At 46.6% G+C, this 20,840-nt stretch overlaps 1 protein-coding gene across 2 annotated transcripts in view; it reads right to left on the bottom strand.

Moving 5' to 3' along the window:
- The window catches only part of Plxnc1 (plexin C1), a 141,339-nt gene that overhangs the window by 2,801 nt on the left and 117,698 nt on the right, over positions 1-20,840 (bottom strand). For both annotated transcript variants that reach the window (XM_047548414.1, XM_047548413.1), the window contains 8 exons: positions 18,887-18,990; positions 9,402-9,456; positions 7,080-7,111; positions 6,876-6,983; positions 5,532-5,695; positions 3,690-3,837; positions 961-1,101; positions 800-874 (listed from right to left, as the gene is read on the bottom strand). In XM_047548414.1, coding sequence (XP_047404370.1) covers positions 800-874; positions 961-1,101; positions 3,690-3,837; positions 5,532-5,695; positions 6,876-6,983; positions 7,080-7,111; positions 9,402-9,456; positions 18,887-18,990 — 827 coding nt within the window. The remainder of the gene's footprint in view (positions 1-799; positions 875-960; positions 1,102-3,689; positions 3,838-5,531; positions 5,696-6,875; positions 6,984-7,079; positions 7,112-9,401; positions 9,457-18,886; positions 18,991-20,840) is intronic.

The raw sequence follows: 20,840 nt of genomic DNA, 5'->3' as shown, positions 1-20,840 counted from the left end.
GGGCAGCCAACATGCAGGCAAATATTTCTCCTTAAAATGCAGCAGGCAGGGGCATCCTAATCTGAGAGGAAAACTTCCCTCCCTTACCTCCCGTCCTGGGCAGCCTAGTCCCTCCTCTCCCTCCCCGCCCCAGTGCGTCCCTTCTCACCCCTAACCCCTGGAAAGAGAGGGATGCTTATCATGTTTAAGGAACTCATTGCCTCTACCCTACCTTAGCGCTTCACTTGATCTTCAAGTAGCAAATGGAATTGGTGAGCTATTCTCACCAGTGACATGGATAGCCTGTCCCAGCATGACTGAGTGGGGGGAATCAGGGAAGGGGGAATTAACATTTATTTGGAAACAACGCATCCAGATTAAGGAGAATTAATCAAAGGAGAATTGAAATAGTTGCTTAAGTTAGAAATATGTCATAATTTCCTATAACTATTGAATACAGAATCTAGGCGAGTTAATAGGCTTAGCTTTCATTTTTAGCAGACTACAATCAAGCATAAGCTGGCCCCATTTAACAGGGCCACCACTTACTCATTAAAGTTAACTTGAGTCATTGTGGCTGTAGGCCCCATGAACTCAAATGTAAATTCAGGCTGATCCAAAGGCGGGCAGCGTGATCAACTATCAGAGGGACAGCCGTGTGCAGGGTCTGGCTTGGTGCCAGGATCCCCCATCTCAGGCAGGCTTTCTGGCCTCCCTTTCTGGCTGTTTGGGATGCCAGAACTGTCCTGAGACCCACAGATGCTATAATCAATCCTTGTGGCTGAGTCATAGCTTAAAAAGATGTGAAATACAATCTTACCTCATCAAAATATTTTACGATGTATTTGTAGATTTCTGTCAAGGCCACTTCTTCATTAAATTCATTTTCGTGTTTCTAGAACAAAGAAAGGCCTGTTGAGAGACTCAAATTCGTTTTTAAAAAGAGTAACCAAATGCAAGCTTATTTCTGCTGAATGCTACCTTAGATTCCTGAGTTAAGAATTCTTCCATTTCTAAAGATGACAATGGAGGCAAATCCCTGATTGCTTTGTAATAAGATTTTACTTCCTCTTTGTAGGTCGGGATATCCTTGGCATAGAGAAGTTTATTAGTTGGTGCTTCCTGCAAAAAAGAATTCACCACCAAAAGAGTAAAAAACATGGGGAATTTGTAACAGTACAGAGTAGCTGAACCCCCGCCACCAACCAGTATTACACCTGCTAACAAGGCTTCATGCAGGAGGCCTCAATAAATGTTGACTGAGTGACTGACTGCCATCTAGATAGTTCTGGTGAGTCACTGTTATTTTCAGGCGTATTAAATGCTAATATATTCTGCCTTCCTCTCATAAAAGAACTAAAATTATTATTTTTGCATGATTTTGAGTTACTGTAACAATGGAACTTATTTCAATCATAGTTCATTACTAATGGTGGTAAAAAGCCTGAATTAAAAACATTTGCTCTCATCCTCACCCACCAGTGAATTTTGGCATTTATAAAAGACTTGATTGTAGGTCTGATTGAGCCCTTTATATAACTCTGAAGCTGGTAAGTAATTGGCAGTGGCAGATTTTCCAGTCTGTCCCTCTTATTTCATTAGGTTATAAAGATCTTCCAATTCCCTCAAGGAAGTGCATGGTTATTGGTATTGGTGGCTGTGATTTTGCAAAGGTTCCTAGGCAGTTTGAGTGGTTGTATATAATTATAATGGTGAGAATATTTTAAAATAAGATAAGTGAAGATTTTATTTTAAATTGTCGTGGTTTTTCACAAAATGTAAAATTCTACTCAGGGAAGATAGGCGAGTTAATGATAGGGCTTATGTCCCAGTGCGTTTATAAAGTCCAGTGGCTAAATCAATGGTTTGACGAATCATTCTGAAAGATACCTGGACTGAGATATTTCTGAGGTGTTCCTGTCAAGTTTGACTGGAACTCACAAACTGCAATGATCATTCGTTAATTCTATGAATATTTAGGCAGGCACTCAAAGTATACAGAGATGACCTGACTTTGAGAAGCTTACAATCTAGTTGAGAGGACAAATTTACAGTAAGTAATTTTGAAGTAATTAGCACACTGTAAAGAAAATGTACTATAAACAAGTATGTAAGTGTCTTTTAGGGTGCTGCCTGCTAAGTTGAACTTTATTAATGGAATAAAGAAAGGCCTGTGGAACGTGCCTCAGGAAAGGTTCACTGAGGGGAGTCTCCTGCGGTCTCTGGCACACATCAGGAAATCATGTTTGTGAATGAAGGAATGAAATAGTAGGATTTTACCAGACAGAAGGGTTGTGAGGCAGGAAAGACAGGAGCAAAGAAATATGGAAACAAGTTCCTGGTTTGTGTGGGAAAGTGAAAACATGGAGTGGGCCAGAAAATGATGAGGCCAGAAAAGAGGCCTGAAGCCAAGCAGGAAGGGTCATGCAGCGCGGGGAAGACTTCCCCTGGTAGGTCATGGAAACAGTCTCAGTTTCCTAAGCAGGATGCTGGCAAGTTCAGATTGATGTTTTAGAAAGATAACCAGAGACACAGTGAAAAGGAGAAGTTTAGAAGAGGCTGGGTAGACAGCAGGGGCACACACATGCATCAGGAGGCAGTTAGCCCAGTGGAGAGGGGACGAAGGGACAGGCGCTGTAGAGAAAGGGAGTGGACTGGGGGGAAGGAAGAAGAGTCAAAGATAATGCAGAGGATTTCGCCTTCTTCCAGGCAACGCAAGGGAAGACAAAAGTGGAATCAGGTTCATTTTGCAGGAAGAGTGGTGACAAAATTGAAATTATGACGAGGGATCTGAGGCACCCGTGAAACATCAATCACCGTTCATTCCAGGTACTCTGAAAAATCCTACCAAAGAGCCATTTCTCAATGTTCAAAGATTTTCTGAAATCCATTAGATACAGATATTGCTTGGTTTAAAATATTCTGGAGTGCTTGAAAAGGAGCAAAACATCTTTTTCAAAGTTTGCTGTGTATTTTTATCTTTCTTTGCTTTCTTGGGGCTTTTGATCAGCAAAGAAAGCCATCGGAAAGCAATATTCATGGCTTTGATTATAAATTGACAAACTCGTATTGTTAGAAATCTCAGGCAAAATTTTCTTCCCCATAAGCTATTTGTTATATTTGAATAGACTTTTAAAAAATATATTCAGATGGAATTAACTTGGACAAATATTAATAGTTTCATACTCTGCCTTAGTAGTTTATCAGTGGCCATCAAATGTTTTTCTAGAAGACAAAATGTTTGCTTGGTGGTGAAGTTTTTCAAAGGCACAATTCTGTAATAAGATGGGCTAATTTGGTTTTCACTTTAAAAACAATTAGATTTAAAGTAAATGTGGCTGGGGGAGGTGGTACATGCCTGTAATCCCAGCAGCTCGGGAGACTGAGGCAGGAGGATCTCGAGTTCAAAGCCAGCCTTATTGAGGCACTAAGCAACTCAGTGAGATCCTGTCTCTAAATAAAATACAAAATAGTGATGGGGATGTGGCTCAGGGGTCAAGTGCTCCTGAGTTCAGTTGCCGGTACCCCCAAAAAAAATAAAAATAAAAAAAGTAAATGTGACAAATTTTAAAGAAAAGCAAATTTATAGTGACCAAGATTGACTTTTTTTTCAGCCAGTGTAGTTCAGACCCACTTATTACTTGGATATGTACAAAACAGAGAGCTTCCAACTTGGGAGCATGTTTAAGAAACCGGAAGCTGGGCCTTACCTTCCCTAGTTGCTGCTCCGTGAGAGAAAAGGCATCCATGAATGCCTGGGCAATCACTGACAAACAGCCATCTATGTGTGGCGTCTTCTTAATGTCAAAGACAAACTGAGGGTTCTTCAGGATGTTTACCCAGAAGCGAAGAGGAAGGCTGTTCAAAGACAGAATAATCTCTTCTCAAATACGGCCATTCATGGGAGGCCTGTGGTCTCTTTATCAATTTGTAAACTGATGTTTACATCCTTAATGAAGTGCACAAATCTGCTTAGACTAGTAGGACACACAGGGCAGCCCCACTCAGAACAAGAAAGGGTTAAGCCGACTGCTACCGAAAGGCAGGCTAGAGGAGACTGGAAGTGGCCAGGGACCAGACAAGAATTTTCTCCAGATAATTCTTGATTATATTAGATGATGGTCACCAATGAAAACTTCTCACTCAGATCTCCTAGACTGACCTCATTCCAAGTGTGACACTGGTCTAAGCCACCACCAACTCTCACTTGGATTATTCTCTTATCACCTTGTGTACTGCAGTGGACCATATGTGACTTGCTATCCGCACCTTTTAGAATGCAAGCTCTGTGAGGACATGGGTTGGTTGTCTCTTTTGTTCACACCTGTCCTCTGTCACCTATTAGTGTTTGCACATTGTCAGTACTGAAATAAGTAGGTGAACATGAACTTGGGGATGGTGTCACTCTTCCATGATCTCCGTCTCGATGCTGGCCTCGCTCACTACCTCCGCCACATGGCTGCTGGTGCTGCCTTCGCTCTCTCATCCTGGTTGCCTCCCTGCTCAGAGGCCACAATCTTCACCATGGAATGGTAACCCGCAGGACCCACGCTGGGTGTGGGAGGAGTGGGGCCTGGGAGTAAGAGGCTAGGACACAGGAATGGAGTGAGCCAGAGTGGAGCTGGAACAGACCTGGACTGATGAGAGAAGATGGGACCCACAGCTCTGGGACGCTGGCTTTTAAAGCTGTTCAAAATGGCTTGGCTGACAGTGCCTGGACGGGCTTGAGCTTGCCTGGGAAGTTCTATCCCACAACTCCAAGTCTTACTCAGTTCTAGCACGTAATATTTCAGATAGAGGTAATGAGCTGTTTCTTTTCTGAGAAGACACTAGACTATATCTGGATGGCCTGCCTTTTCTTCAGTTAAAATACAAAAAAAAAAAAAAACAAAAAAAAAGACCCAAAAAACCAATGTGAACTTTGGGCCAATTCTCATGTTACCTGAGTATTGCATTTGATAAAAGCATAAATTTCTATACAGAGTATAGATGCTGATAGCTTGAAAATTGCAAAGTAATTGATTATTTTAGGGACCAATAAAAGTTTCCTCTAATGGAAAAACAGTATGGTAAAACCACAGCGTATTAATTTTTCATCCTTTGCTGGTCTAACATTCTAACCAGCCTTTTTCATGCGTTAAAGATAACTTTTATCCTAAAGAGTAGGATTCCCAGCATAGAAATGGTTTCAGTGCATTATTTAAAAATAGAAACAGCAACCACGTGTGGTGGCTCACGCCTTTAATCTCAGTGGCTTACGAGGTTCGAGGCCAGCTTCAGCAAATTAGCAAGATCCAACTCAACTAAGTTAGACACTGACTCAAAATAAAAAAGGGCTGGGCATGTGGCTCAGTAGTTAAGTGTTCCTGGGTTTAATCCCTCTTACCAAAAAAAAAAAAAAAAAGTAGAGACTACTTTGATGCCATAGCTTACCAAGCCCAAAGACTCTGATATAGAGAAAAATGAATCCTCCTGTAACTAACTATGCTCTCCTTTTCGTTAATATCCTGTCCTAGATTCTTGGAAATGTCAATAATCACCTACATTCCCACCTGTTTGTTTTCCAAATATGTACGACATCAGGATCTGTGATTTTTTTGTTTTCAGCCTGGGCGTCCAAAAAGTCAAAAAAGTATTTTATAGCAAATGGGGCTCTGCTGTTGGGTAAACTCCAAATGCTTCTGAAAAGTTTTTCAAGCACAGAATGAATTGCCACCTGAAAAGAGAGCATGAGGTTTGAGAGATTAAAAAATATAGGAGTCGTTTTGAAAAACATATTAGAAAACCAAATCTAGGTTCAGGGAAAATGATGTGCCAACCAGCGAAAAACAAGCTGAAGAGGAAAATGTAAAATTGTCGGATGAGGCCAACACTCACAGTATGGGACAAAGGTCCTGGGAGTCTTTGCCCAGGTTTCGATTTGGTTCATAAGCCTCTTGCTGATAGCAACATTGTTTAGTCAACAGGGAGGAGATGGTGGCAATCTCTAGGAGTGGAAGGGCTGTTATACATAAACCAAGAAGCCACAGAGGCTTGGCTTTCATTAATTGTGTTCAGCCTGGAAAAACTCAATCCATGTTGCTCTGTTCCCAGAATTTTTCCTGTTGCCTGTATTTCCATCATAGGGTTTTATTGTGTACTTTCCAAGCTTTTGAGTATATTACAGAAAAGCAAATAGGCTGAGCTCTCTGGGGAAGCTGAGAAAATCAAGAGGCTCAGGCTGTCCTCTGCCCACTAACCAAATCTCCTCAACTCTAAGCAGATTCCCTCCTATCCGTAATCTGAAGCAGCATGTCCATCAAGCCACTAGGGCTGGGTGTAGATAGGAGCATTTATGTTGCTAGTCATTTCAGGGAGAAAAAAAGAAAAATCACCTCGACTTCTGTTAATCTCACTAACAGCCTGATAAAGTAAAATTAGCCCCTGACCTGGTATTCTGCTGGCTTCCATATCTGACACATATGAACAGAATTCCTAATTTCAATATGAACAAAAAATTGGTAAGATTTTACCAGGTTTATAGTCACTAACACTGCCCTCCTTCATTTTATTTGCAATTCAGAGGAGGAAGTTTATTGCTTATCTCTAATAACAAGTAAACAAAAAGGAATAATTATGCTGTCAACCTAAAAAATAATAATAGTGAAAGGGTGGGTAAGGAATTGAGAACAATATTAAAATCCCTGATTGAAGACCTACAGTTGAATTTGTAAAGTGCTGTTATCTTTGCAGTTTATAAAAAGGAGATAGGAAGTGTTTACAATTTAAACTTTCCTTTTGCTTTGCTAGAAGGCACAAGGGATTTGTAACATTTTCACACTTCAGTGGAAATTAAGTCAAACACATCATACACCCCCGAGGTAGCCGTAAAAGCTCTCCCGGAACAGTAAGTGTACCTTGGTCGACAGCAGCTTTGTCAGATACATTTCTTTTACTTTGAACTTGTGTTTCCCTCGATGTCTCTTTCCTTGCACATCTTGGAATGCTTCTGAATCTGGTAAAATCTAGAGGGAAGACAGAGTAGAAGCGTCACCTGAAGAGACCCTTCGCGCCACAGAAGGCCTGCAACTCGGCAGTGAGCAGAGAAAGCCTGAACTCACCAAATGGCAGTGGTCATCTGAGTACTCCACATCTGAGCGCCAGAGAGGGAGAGAAAACAGTTCATTAGGAAAAGTAAACAAACACACACACCCCACGGGCTAGCTGGCCTTCTCAAGACAAGTCCCACTTGTGCTGGAAACCCAAGAGCTCTTCCGGGTAACCTTTTCCATGCTGCACCCGAAGATCTTCAGAACAGTGTAAATGCAGGATGGGAAGGGACTAGAGCAAGGAGCAGGTTCCCTGTCCCTGCAAGTGTGGAAACAGGCTGATGGCCACTTGCTGGGACAGAGCAGGAGGGGCTCAAGCCTGTCATTTAACAAATACACCTGGTGCACCTCCTCTGTGGGAAGCGGGGCGGTGCTGCCAGGCTCAGGGCCAGGAGTGAGAGGACCTCCTTCAGTCCTAAATGGCGTGCACATTCTAACCAGTGAGTCGTGAAACTGCTAACTGCACAATTAATTCCAACTGTGGCAAAGGATTCTGCGAGAATTATATGCCAGGGAAGTACCTAAGATCTAAGTCTGGGAAGGTTCTTTGAGGAAGGGATGTTGGAGCTGAATGCAAGAGTCAGCCAAGCAAGTGGCCAAGGCCCCAGGATGGAAAGGAGTGTGACCCCTCCTGGGACCTGAAAGAAGGGCAAGGAGGTGGCACAGAGCGAGAACATGCTCTGGAGAAATCGTGGGCAGAAGGGGAAGGGAAAAATGGGGATTAAGGCACTGGGGTTTTTCTGGTCTTGTAGGTGAGAGAGACTAGGAATCTGAAAGGCTGATGGGGAGGAAAGCAGTGAGGGCGGGGTGCAGGGAACAGCCCATTAAAAAGCAGCTGCACGCTCACTGGTGAGAAGAGGCCAGTGGTGCGGGAACGCTCAGAGGGCTGACAAGATGGCAGGTGCCAGCTGGCTTTGGGAGGTGGGCAGGAGGAGCATGGGGCAGCTGCAGTGGGTAGGCAGGTGTGGGGCTGGATGCTGGGTTCTCACTTCAGTGCTCCCTGCAGGGTGAAGTCATCTGCCAACAGTCGAGGGTTCTGTGTGGTCAATGCTCGGAGGCAAGGTTGACCTAGAGGACAGGGTTCTGGGGGACCCAGGGGAGGTGGGCTGTGTGGAGGCTCGGGTCAAGTTGACTGTCATGAATGTAGAGTGACCCAACAGCTGTTGAGTGCCTTTCTTCTGCAACTGCAGTCCACAGGCTCAGAAAAGGCTAATATCTGGGTTCATCCAGGGCTGGGACTATGGCAGAGGGGTTTGTGACAGGGCCTTGGAGTTTTAGCAGAATAGTAATCCAAGTCATGGTTCAGCTGGATTAGACAGGGAGGAAGCAGAGGCTGTGACTAACTGGAATCGCATGAAGAGACCAGACCTATCTACTATTCAATCCCCAGATGACAGGCTCTTCAGAAGACCCAATCTTTGAGGTCTCAAAAACATAGCTCTTCCCCTTTTCACAACATAAGGACACCCTCCTTCTTATGCCTCAGTGACAGCCACTGTGCAGGACAGCTCCGCTGTAGCCTCATAAAGTAATGGAGGTGGAGTCCCTCCAGGGTGTCCTGAAAGCTACCAAATAATCCTATTTCATCAGGAGCCCTGCAGTCCCATCCTCAAGGACTGGATGCTGGAACCTACTAGGTACCTTCTGCTACTGAATCCAAAAATCTGAAATCCCTCCTTCCAGCAGGATGGGTGAGAAGGTGTCTGCTGGGGAAGGGTCCAGAACCCTCTGAGGGCTGAGGACAGGCAATTTTAGCTGGGGTATAACTGCTCTGGAGACAAACCTGGGACAGGACTTAGGGACAGCATTTTCCTGCTCTGATGATGTCGGAAGATGACTGTGGACACTGGCCTATTGACTTTTCCCTAAAAGCTCCCTCTTGAGTTTCCCCTTTCCTGAGAAGTTTGCAGGGTGTTATCACACTGAGACCTGGACTTTCCTAGTGGACTATCTTTTTTGTTCAGCTCTTGCTGGGCTGGGTGGTTATCTGAGTTTTCCTCTCAGTTTGCCAGGAGGACCTCACTGTTAGCTCCCATCCTACTGTGCTGTTGGAAAAGACCTGAGATTCTGCCCTGAGTTAAGAGCCATTAAAAGGCAGCACCTTCCTTCATGCTGGGCCCTCTGGGCCAACTGGTTTACACTTTCCTCTCCTGCTTCTTGCAGGGCCCTTATTCTTAGGACTAGACACAGATTGAAATGGCTTTTCTCAGCTTTCAGAGAATCATGTAGCAACAACTCAATCTCACCTTTGTGACAATATGTCTGAGAGAGGCAGAAACCAATACTTTATAAATCTGGGTGAGAACAAAAGGTTAACAATATTATATTGGTTACCTGAAGTAAAATTTGCTATCTTCTTAAAGACTTTTATAGTGGATCCATTTGATATCTGAAAGCAAAGATAAAAAATATATGAGTTTTCAAAATTTAATGTATTTCTCAACTTCACTCAGGAATTAGATGGCTGGATGGTTCTTACATTCCCTCACTTATTAAATCAAATATTTATCAAGAACTGCTATGTCCTGGGCACTGTGCTGAGGCTGGGGCTATCTAGAATGACACGGCACTGTCTCTGCCCTCAAGGAACCCATGGTCCTATGGAGGCGACAGACAGGCAGTGGGATGAGGAAAGTACCCAGCAGGTGGAGGCCAGGACCCTGTGGCATAAATGGGAAGGGGGTCGTCCCTGAAAGAGGGGTGGACCCAGCCAGGCGAGGCCCCTCCTCCATTTCTCAGAGGTCAAGAGAAGCTGAGTCAGTTTTGGGTTTTGAGGCTCCTGCTTGTTCTGGGTTGAAATATTTGTGTCTTCTTCTCCAAATTCTTCTAAATCCCAACATGATGACATTAGGAGGTGGGGCCTTTGGGGAGGTGATGGAGTCATGCAGGTGGGTCCCTTGGGAGCAGAAGTAGTGCCCTTATAAGAACAAACACCAGAGCTTGTTCTCTGCTCTACTACATGAGGAGACAGTGGAAGGAGAGTCCTCTGTAAACCAGGGAGCGGGCTTTCACCAGACTCCGGATCCACTAGTACCCGGACCCTGGACTTCAAGCGCCAGAACTGTGAGAAATAAATGTTGTTTAAGCCACCTGGCTGATGGTATTCTGTTATGGCAGCCTGAACTAGGACGACTAGTATATAAAGAAATGAAGAAATGCCAAAACAGGTTTTTAAAAACTGGTATGTGACCAGAGCAATTTCACATGTAGGTCTACATTCAACAGCAACAAGTAAAAATCTTGATTGTAAAGTATTTGTAACTGCCCCATATTGGAAATAACCCAAATACCCATCAATGTTCAGATGAATAAATAATTTGGAGTCTTTTCTTGATTATAAAACAATGAAAACGAGCTAACTACTGCTCCATGCCACGTGGGCAAATTTTACAACCATGACGTTGAGCGAAAGAAGTCCGACAGGAAAGAAACACACTGTATGGCTCCATTTACATACAGCTGAAAGACAACTCGGTCAAAACTATGACAACAGACATATGGAGAAGAAGGTGGGGGTAGTAGTTAGGAGGGGCTGGGAGGGGCTTCTAGTCCTTGACCTGGGTGCTAACGGCTCCCTCGGTGAGAATTCATCTAGCAGAACTGATGACTTGGTCTTTTGGGTCAATAGTAGCATTTTTTTTAAAAAAGGATAAAAATCATAAAAATGGCACACACTTTTTAATCAAAACTTTGCAAGTCCAACAGGAGAGTGCTGCCCATTCACTTCTATGTATGTGGCTCATCGAATGTTCGCTTAAGAACTCTACCTGAGTGACCGCCACCCACATCACGGCAGGAGCATGTCAAGGTCTCGAGAATGGCATCCATCGCCCCTTCCCAGGCAATGACCACCCACCCTCATCCAGACGTAGTCATTTCTCCAACTTCCATCACACTGATGAGTTCTGTCTATTCTGCGCTTGACAGAAATGGAATCATACAAAATGAACCCTAGTGTTTGGCTTCTTAGGGTCAACATAAGGTCTGCGATGTTGGGCCTACCCACAGTCCATCCTTTTTTATTACTGTGTCCATTGTATGGATGTGCTTCAGAAAATTGCCAAACAATAAAGGATACACGCTGTGGATGTGAAACATGCCAAGTGAAAGAAGTCGTCTCACAGGACCACATGTTGTATGATCTCAGGTACATGAAATGTTCAGAATAGGCCATTTATACCCACAGAAAGTAGACTACTCATTGCCTAAAGCAGGAGGGGAGGAAATAAGGAGCAGAGGCTAATGAAAACAGGGTTTCCTTCTGGGCTGATGAAATGTTCTGAAACTAGATGGCGTCACTTTGCACAACTCTGTAAATATATCTAGAGCCACTGGATTCGACACTATGAACAGGTGAGCTTTAAGGTCTATAAATTATAACTTAGTAGAGCTGTTAAGAAATTGCCACAGATTTTCAATGTGTACCTTGATAAATACTTTTACCATAATGGAATGCTCGTGCTGTGCCTAAGTAGAGTCTCTTTTGGAGGTGAAGTTAAGGGTCCTCACCTAAGGCCTTCTGGGACCATGAAGCCCAGGACCAAGTGGCCCGCTAGTGCCTCTCTCCATGATCCTGATGGGCCCTGGGAAACAGCCAGGTGTACAAGTGACCTTCAGGGAAGGAGAAACGAATGCTAAGACCCTAAGGGCAAACTTGGCTCCTTGGAAGAAGTAAATTGTTTTGAGGGAGGGGCTGTCCCCAGCAGTATCAGATGGGTCAGGGAATAGAGCTCCCACCTCCATTCCGGGATCACAGCAAGGAAGTTCACTGTCCTTTCTGAACATTACCAGCCAAGTGATTTTTCCCTCCACCGAAGCTCCAAGGCTGTTCTGGACTCTAATACCTGGCCTTCCCCAGTTTGGGGGAAAAGAATAAAAAAAGGAGAAACTGGTAATTTCTCTTCTAGGATGCTGCACATTGGTTATCGAAAAGTACAAGCCTGCCTCGCCAGCTCCTAAGGATTAAAACCTAATCTCCTTCAGGGTGCACCCACGGCGGGAGAACAGAGACAGAGCCAACTCTCCAGAGGGCCCAACACGGCTGTCCAGCCAGCTGTGTCCAGCCCTGAGTTTGTGCCAGAGGCCTCCAACTCCTGGCGTTCAGAATGTCTCGTGGGAAGAGGCTGGCTGGACCAGCAGGCTCTTCAAAGTATCACCAGTGGGGACTCTGAAGACTTGGGGAGTTCCTTGACTCTGTGTTATTACCAAACATCATCCTCTTCTCTCCCTTGAGCCATTCAGTGTTTTCTGGCTGATTTTTTTCACTTCTCCTCCATATTTGATGCAATTAAAGTCAAAGCAGCCCTCAGCCATCCTCACACACCACGCTTATGAGAGTGTTTGAACGTGGTTACAAAATTCCTCCCCACGAGGAGCTGGCTCTGCTCTGTTTCTAAGCCAATAAATATCTTTTTATAAAAGGAAGTCGGTGATTCACTCTGGGTAATTGTCAAAGAATGAATCCCGAACGGATCCTGTTGAGTGTTGAGCCAATACTCCGCTGCTGTCAGACGCTTTGTTTTGCCAAAAGCGAGCACCCTCGCTCTATAATCACAAACACCAGGGACGGGCCTCCCATAGCAGCGCTGCCAGAAGTTCAACTGTCCTTTCAAGAGCTGGCAATGTCTTGCTGCTGGCACCGTGCTCAGGCCTTAAGACGGCGTAGACGCAGCTTGTACCAAGGAAATTTTACTCTGAAATTATCTTCCAAGAGCCAGTGTAAAAGCATTTTATTAGTGGATGAGTTGTGTGTGTGTGTGAGAGCGAATTTCGTTCACAGCTGCTCTAGGGCTGGAACGTTTCCACCCCATGTGACGCTTTAACACTATTATAAGAACAGAAAAATCATTTACAGATGTTTGTGGGGGGCGAAAGGTTTCCGCTTCCTATTTTGCACAAGTCAGCTGTTGCAGAGGGAAGGACAGAAGTGCCTTTTTGAAAAGTGCTGCAGAATCTGAAGGGTTAAAATCATGATGCTGTTTGTTCCGTCCTAGGAGCTCCAAACGCTTCCTTACGGGTGACTCATTAATCGTCCCATCCTCCTGTGAGGCAGGGAGCATTCTCTAGGCCCCTACTTTAGGGATGAAAACCAAATTGAATCAGGGCAAGATTGATGTCCCTCGATGAATCTGCAGTGGGAATGTTTCTCAAGCCAGAGCAGAACGGGCGTGCTCGGTAATTTCAAATTAAATTCTTCCTGGTTCCATAGTGTTCCAGGATTCACTGTGAGACCCTCTGCGTCCAGCCTGAGGTGGGACGCAGCAGACATGACTGTAGGCTGTCCTCATCAGAATCAGCACCCGGGACCATACAGGGAAGAAAAGGATCCTGTCAACAATTTAAAGTCACTCCTAAAAGGTGCACATGAGTGTGAGATTTCTTGGTGTCAAGTGTTATCTGTATGGCCTAAGTTAGAGATTATCCCATAAAAACAGATTTTCTATAAATATAAGGTTGAACTTACATTTAACCTTATAAAATTGTCATTTCTATAGGCAAAAACACTCAACTACTAGCAATTTCATATGGCCCAGCTTAAGAGAAATAGTGGAATTGTAGCTGTGGATTTTATGGCAAATGATGACAGTGATCTGAATATTATGATAATTTTTCCTTATTTGAAGAAAAAAATCCAAAGACACAAAAAATCAATACAAATTACCACGTGGGAGCCCTTCCCGGTGTCTCTCGTTACTGAAGCCACCTTTCTGTCACAACGGTATTATATGAAAACAGAATTCTATTCCACTGACATTGTCACAGAGGCCACCCGCCAACACTGCTCTCTCCCCGTCAATATTGTCCCCCTCGCCGATGCTTCAAGGCTGGAGGCAGATGAAAAGGGCTTCTTTTTTCTCGGGGCCAGCGGGATCTTGCACAGTCCCTTCAGCACGTTTGGAAGGGGCTGTCCGATTTTTCTACAGACACATCAACTCACACAGAGAGAACAGAGCTCCAGAGGATTCCTGAAACCAGAGAAAAGGCCCAGAGAGCTCCTGCTTCTCCACTGTTCACTAGAAACTAACCCTGGGGCCAGAAGCAAACTCCCTCTGGGGTCTGTTAGAGATAAACCCTGGTCTTCTTCCCTCCCCAGGGAGTTGGGCCTCCAAGTGTCTGTGAAATTGGGAACCCGAGTGCTCCGGGTGTGTGGGTAGGGTTGGTACTGCTGGCCTCCCTGCTGATGAAGGTGACTGCCATCTTCAAGGACTGTTGGCCACCAGGGATGTTAAAGTGGGATTGGAAACAAGGCGGCATTTTATAACCCACAGCCACCAGATTCATCACGAGACCTTAAGAGGAGTTACCCTTTGAGTTTAATATCAGAGAACATTAACTACCAGGTTGTTTCATAAATCAGGCCCAGCTCTCTAGCGGGGCTGCTGAGGTGTTGGGAACAGGGGCCGAAAGCCTGGCACTGGGTGAGGCTATTCCTCTGGCCCTGAGCAGAGCCCCAGTTTCTAGAGTGATTTCATTTTTCATCTGTATCCAGCCTTGGGACCTCAATGAGAGGAACTGTGTGACCTTGGCCAAGTTCCTTAGCCTCTCTGGGCCTCTGAGTGGGAATAATGGCAGTATGCATGTCATGGGGCAGTAAAGAGGACCAGAGGAGTTGCTGTTGGTAAAAGCCTTAGCCCAGCAGGGCAGCCGTGCGGGAGCAGCATGCTCTGTGCTCACCATGCAAACCATGCAAACGGAGCCCCTCAAGGCGTTCAGGCGGCGAGAGGCCTGCAGAGGAGCTGATCCTCTCATTTTGGGATCATAGATGACACCTGACCAGAAGGACCTCTGACTTTCCCTAGGAGACACTTTGGGACATTCCTAGGAATTTTAAATGTCTTTTGAATGGCAAACATGGCAGCGACCATTTCTGCACTGGCCCACGGCTGGGACGAGCAATGCTCTTCAACCACGCAGGGTCCATCATCTTTCTGCCTCCCCAGCCTCGCAGCTCAGAAAGAGAGGCACAGTCTGCGGAGGAAACGTCCTGCCCCCAACACCTGTCCTGCACCCTCGATGCCACCCCTGGCACAGCGTGGGTGGCAGTGACACAGTCCAGCAGGAGGTCACGTGGGGCGTGGGGGAGAGGAAGGAAGCCTGGGCTGCAGAGAAACCAGTCACCTGAGAGAACGAGCCTGTGCCGTGGATCCCACCGGCTCCGGAACAGCACGGTCCCCTTCACAGCAAAGCCCACAGGGCCCAGCCAGTTATGGTAGCACTTAAGGACGGGCTTAATTATAGGGAGAAAGCCGCCTCCGCCTTAATGTGTTCGTAAAGACATCAGCTCACTTAACCCCTCGTCTGTACGAGACCGAAGGAGACTGGGGCAGAAATTCACTCTCGCTGGGTTCATCTGATGGAAAACGGTGGGCGGGGAATGGCAGGTCCAGCCTAAAAGCACAGCGGTGTTGACAACACTAATGGAGCCAATGTGCGTCCACAGTGCTGGGCGCTGGCAGCCACCATCATCGTCACACAAGCCAGAGCTGGCGCGGGTGCCGTCCGGTAGGTGACAGGGCCTTCGGAGGTTCCCAGGGGGCTGCATCTGGTCCATAAAGATGCTATATTTTTGCCATGTCCTCAGATCTCTCTAGAAACCTGTTCTTCAAACACACGAAGAGCCACTCATCCAGTGGAGACCCGCTACAGCCTATTCTCCCCAAGGACAGAACAAGGCGAGAAGAAATGGGCTCAAGCTCCAGCAGCAGGGACTTTGTTTAGATAGGAGGAGGAACTGGCCGTCAGTAAAGATTAACTTTAAAACCTAACTAATTTGGACTAATTGGAGGGAGGTGAGTCTGAATCACTTAAAACTCTGAATTAGACCCTATTTTTAAATGAAATATAGTTTTTTTGCTTTCAAGCACATACAGTGACTCAAACTAGGGCGCTTTAGTAAACGAATAAGAGTGATAATTAGCATCTTGTCTCTTTGGAGAGAAGAGCAAGTGCTTGAGGAGAGATTTTTTCATTAATGAAAGGGCAAAAGCAAACTTCAGCCCAGCCCTGTCGAATTATTCCCAATTGTGAATCTGCAGAGGCACTCCTCAATCAAGTACAGACTGAGCAGCTGAGCGGGGAGATGCTTGGCTTTGATCAGTCTAGGAAACGGCTTTTGAAATGGCCCGGCTCAGAGAGCAGAGCCGGTGACCTCCCCGGTTTCCTTCAAGCTCTCTGGGTCTGTTTGCCTTATGGCTCAGCTTTTTAAACACAAGGAGAATCCTTTAAGCCCTCACGTCCTAGTCTTGTCATTTATTACCACCATGCAGCGACGCTGGGGTATGAGGCCAATAAATCATGGGGACGGGAAGTGACTACAGGCCGGATTAATTTCATTATCATCCTTAAGCAGATAGGTGTCTAGCATGGCCGATGTCTCCGCGAAGAGTGATGTTCCATCTCTCCTGACAGGCCCTCCCCGGGCCTCACAGACAGCGTGGTAGTCCTGCTTCCCCTGCTGGAGTGGCCTGTCCTGCCTTTCTCTACTAAAGGCACCTCTCTTCCTGAGGGGTCCACTCCATGTCACACAGGTCCAGAGCAGGGGGTTGCTGGGGTGGCACCGAGTGGGGCGGCTCAGCTGAGCTAGGCAGGTGTTCTAGCCAGGAGCACCAAAGTGGGGGCGTTGGTGACTCCGCTCCTTCCCATTATCCAGAAAAGCTTGCCACCCACACAACAGGGAGAGGAGGAGGTGGCCTGCAGGTCTGGAACTCTGAACTTCGCAGTGGTGCCATAATAAGCCCCTCCCTGACCACTTTCACCTCCCCCCTGCCCTCCTTCTGCCCACCGATGCCTGTAGTCCAGGAATGCAATCTGAATTAGAAATCTGCCTGGGAGCTGGGCAAGATGGCACATGCCTGTAACCCCAGTGACTTGGGAGGCTGAGGCAGGAGGATCACAAGTTTGTGACCAGCCTGGGCAATGTAGTAAGATTCCATTTCAAAATAAAAACATAAAGGGCTGGGGACACAGCTCAGTGATGGCATGCTTGCCCAGTGCGCTTGAAGCCCTAGGTTCAACGCCCAGGACTGAAAAAATAGCTACATATATTAAGCTTTCTGGGGAGTTTTATAAAACCCCAAAGCTAAGAACGACTGCGCTTGGGAAGATGATTCTAAGGTTGGGAAGCCTGAGCTGCACCAACTGAGCTCTGGAGCAGGTTGTGACTGCAGCTTTCTCTGTCAGGGCTCCTCCAGCAAAGCCATGGTGGCAGTACTGGCTCAGGTGTCACCATAGCAACCACTTCCAAACTGGGTCTGAGACCTGCTCAGCCAAAGAGCCCAAGGATGGGTGTTCTCTCTTCCTGGCTGCTGTCCAGACACCTTGGCTCTAGAATAGTCTCAGCTTCTGGCTGGCTGAGGGCAGAGCCCAAAGTCCTGCCTGGTGTGGGCCCATCTCCCTGGGACTTCTGAGCCGTGAAACACAGCTGCTCCTCCACCCCTCTAGCCTATCTGTGGAAAAGCACCTGCTCCTCCTTAGTGTCAGCCTCGGCCCCTCCCTGACTTCATCTCCCACCTGGGGAAGCTTGTAGCATCCACTCCTGAGCCCCTCAGAATCCACTCCCCGGGCTGCATCTCCAGGGCACTGCATATTCTGGACAGTGCCATTCCTCATTTGAAGTTCTGCAACAGCTTCCAGTGGGGATCCCTAGTTCCAGGTTTGCAGGTCTTCCATCCGCAGCCCGGGCCCACCATGATCACTTTCTGAAACACAAGTCTCCCCAACTCAAGACCCTCTCCTGTGTCCTGCTGTCCTTGGCATAAAATGCAAACTTCTAAAAGGCTGAACAGGCCCTGCGGGATCTGCATTTCCCCTTCTCAGCACCCCCTCACTGCCTTTTCTTGGTGAGAAGCACTTACTGACTGAGTGACAGACCCAGCCCCACAGTACCCACCTACAGAGGTGACAATGACACCAACCCAACAGGACTGCAGTAAGACGCAATGAGCGAAGTAAAGGTGAAGGTCGAAGTCAGCACCGGGTCCAGGTGAAGCACTCCCTAAGCCTAGATATCATCAGCTCTTAGTACCACCCTTCTAATGTTTCAGCCAGTCCAAAGCTGTCTGTTAACACGCACATTGTCCTTTGTCTGCTGGACGTGCTGACCCCCTATCTCAGTCTGGACCTGGTCTTGTGCATGCCCCACTCTCTGCACATTCAACAAAGACTTGGATAACACTGCTGAACAAATCCCAGTATCCAGTGTGTTCAGGACTCTCCCTGCCTCCTTGCCATGCGCACGCTTCTCTGTCTTGGGAGATGTCACGTGCTTCCTCAGCCATTCAGCCAGCAGAAGGGTCAAGGGATAAAGGAAGGACCACTGTGTATTGCTAACAAACAAAATTGAGAACTCATTTAGAAATGAGGACCCTACACAAAAAGCTACAATCTGCTGGGAACACCATGGAGGGAGGTGAGGGTTGGGGCTTTCACAGGCTCTGTTGGCATCAACACACTTGGCATGTGGCCGTCATGCGCGTGCGAAAGCTCTCCTCTGGCTTTCCCAGGAACATATTTTGCAAGGCTAGACCATCTCATGAAGCCGAAGCTTCCCATCTAAATTGCAGGATGGAGCGATCAGGCAGCATGAAAACTGAAGGCTTCTGAGTGCTTCAAGAGGGACAGCAATTCCTGGGCTGCTCTGAATGAGCAACCAAGGAAAACTTCTGTCCCAGAAACAAGCAATGTGCCAGCTATTACAGAAAGTAGGTGGGAGTCCTGGATTTTTTTTTTTTTTTTTTAAGAACTTACCTGGCACTGGAGGTTATCCAATTCAATTGGGTTAGGAAGAAGCCAAGGATGTCAAGGTCAAGTCCTGTTCTTACCTCATAGTGGCCAATAGTATTCAGCTTGGTTATTCCATCTTCAAGAATCACAGAGGAACTGTCAATATCCAGAAGTTCTTTTTGTCGTGTGCCCACTTGAAGCTCTGAAAAAGGAAAGGGGGAGGCCTTTTGTTCCCTTTTAAAATCAGGATGAAAAAATTTAAATGCTATCCTGCTGTTTTTGCAAATATTAGTGATAAATACAGAAAACCTGAATGAAGCGGTACAGCTTTGTCTGAAGAGGTGGAGGCAGAACTGCCGGACGGTCTGCCTGAGCTTGCTTTGGTTTCTGGTTTGTGTTCAGGGCTCTGACATTTCAGCCTGCTCCTCCCTGAAGCTTTCACGCTGAGGCTGAGCCTGGAAGTGAAGCCACTGAAGACAGAACCATGCCTCTCCCAAGGGTCCAAGTGTTCCAGAAAATTTCACCAACAAAGGTGCAAAACAAACCCTCTGCAGGTTCCTGCAGGGGAGGCGCCTGTGCAGCCACCAGCAAGACAGGAGGCAAACTCCCTGCGGGGTGACCAGCTTGTGCCCTGGGGTCAGAATGTAGCCACTTACTTTTTTTTTTCTTTTCCTGAACCTGCAGTGTTTTATGAATTATTACGTTAGCGTCAACTTAATGTCAACATTTAAAGATCAGGAGATTGAACAAAAAATATGGACTCCTGGTTTCTCCTTTTAAAACTCAGGGGCTGCCGGGCGTGGTGGCACACACGGATAATCCCAGTGAGCGAGAGGCTGAGGCAGAAGGATCTCAAGTTCAAGGACGGCAACCTAACGAGAGATGCTCAGCAACTTAGTGGAAACCCTGTTTCCAAGTAAAAATAAAAATAACTGGAGATGTAATTCCATGGTAAGCACTCCTGGGTCAAATCCCCAGTACCAAAAAAAAAAAAAAAATCAAAGCTCAGGAGAAGCCAACAGCTCCTCTTGTCCAGGGGCTGCTGGGACTGAAGGGACACTGAAGGGATCGAGAAAAGGGTTTGAGAGAAAGAGCTACTTGACCTCCGGGGATGTGACTCAGTGGTACAACTTGCTGGCACTACATGAGGCCCTTTGTTTAATCCCTAGCACTGAAAAAAAATAATTAAAAAAAAAATCAGGTAATAATCAGGTAACACTGGCCCTTGTAGCCTGCATGCAACCCTGGGCTGAAGCCAAGTGGCTCTGTCTTACATGGCAAGTCCTTTCCCAAGTCAGACCCCACTCTTTCCTACTGTGCTAGGCGTGACGTTCCTACCCCTTCTGCCCCTCGGGGCATCTGTCTGTGAGCCTCCACTGGAGGAGGTCTAAGCATGGCAACTTCTAGGATTGGACTGCAACACAATTTATGGCTGGTTGCTAAGGCTTTGCCTCAGTTTCCCGAGACCATCCTTGGAGGTAGTTTGGAAGATCAGCAGATATTCAGCAGAAGGGTGACATGGCTGATAGGCTCTGTCCCCACTTGCCAGCAGACAGTGAAATGCCACCAGCTTCTTCTTACCCTTGCCTTCCTACATGAGGAGGTGAGGGATGCCTGGTTGGCACAAACCCAGGAAAAAGTGGGACGATCCTACAGTCACTATCCGCAGGCCTGAGGCTGCTGGGCCGAGGCTGTTTTCCCTGGTTGTCGGGCTGGGTGTGCCCATGTCCTCTGTGGTCAGAGTCACACATTTGCAAGACACACATTCAAGGTGAGGAAGCTGATGGTCTGATTTGGCCCTGGTTTCCTGGCTGGGGTTCCCCTTTGACCCAGCATCTAACCAAATACGTTAAAACTGTCTTTGAGCTGACCAGCAGTCCAGCTGACAGGAGGAAATAGAACAGCTGTGGAGAAAGGTGCCCGAGCACCCTGCATGGTCTCCTGGAGAGTCCCAGACCCGCCACAGGGCTCTTCTCAACGGCCTCTAGGATTTTAATTGCCTGCTTGGTTGAGGCCCACAACTGTCCACGGAGGGGAGGTGAACCTTGTTAC

This window comes from Sciurus carolinensis, chromosome 4 (assembly GCF_902686445.1).
Source record: "Sciurus carolinensis chromosome 4, mSciCar1.2, whole genome shotgun sequence".
Taxonomy (NCBI): Eukaryota; Metazoa; Chordata; class Mammalia; order Rodentia; family Sciuridae; genus Sciurus; species Sciurus carolinensis.
This window is presented reverse-complemented; position numbering and strand designations above follow the sequence as displayed.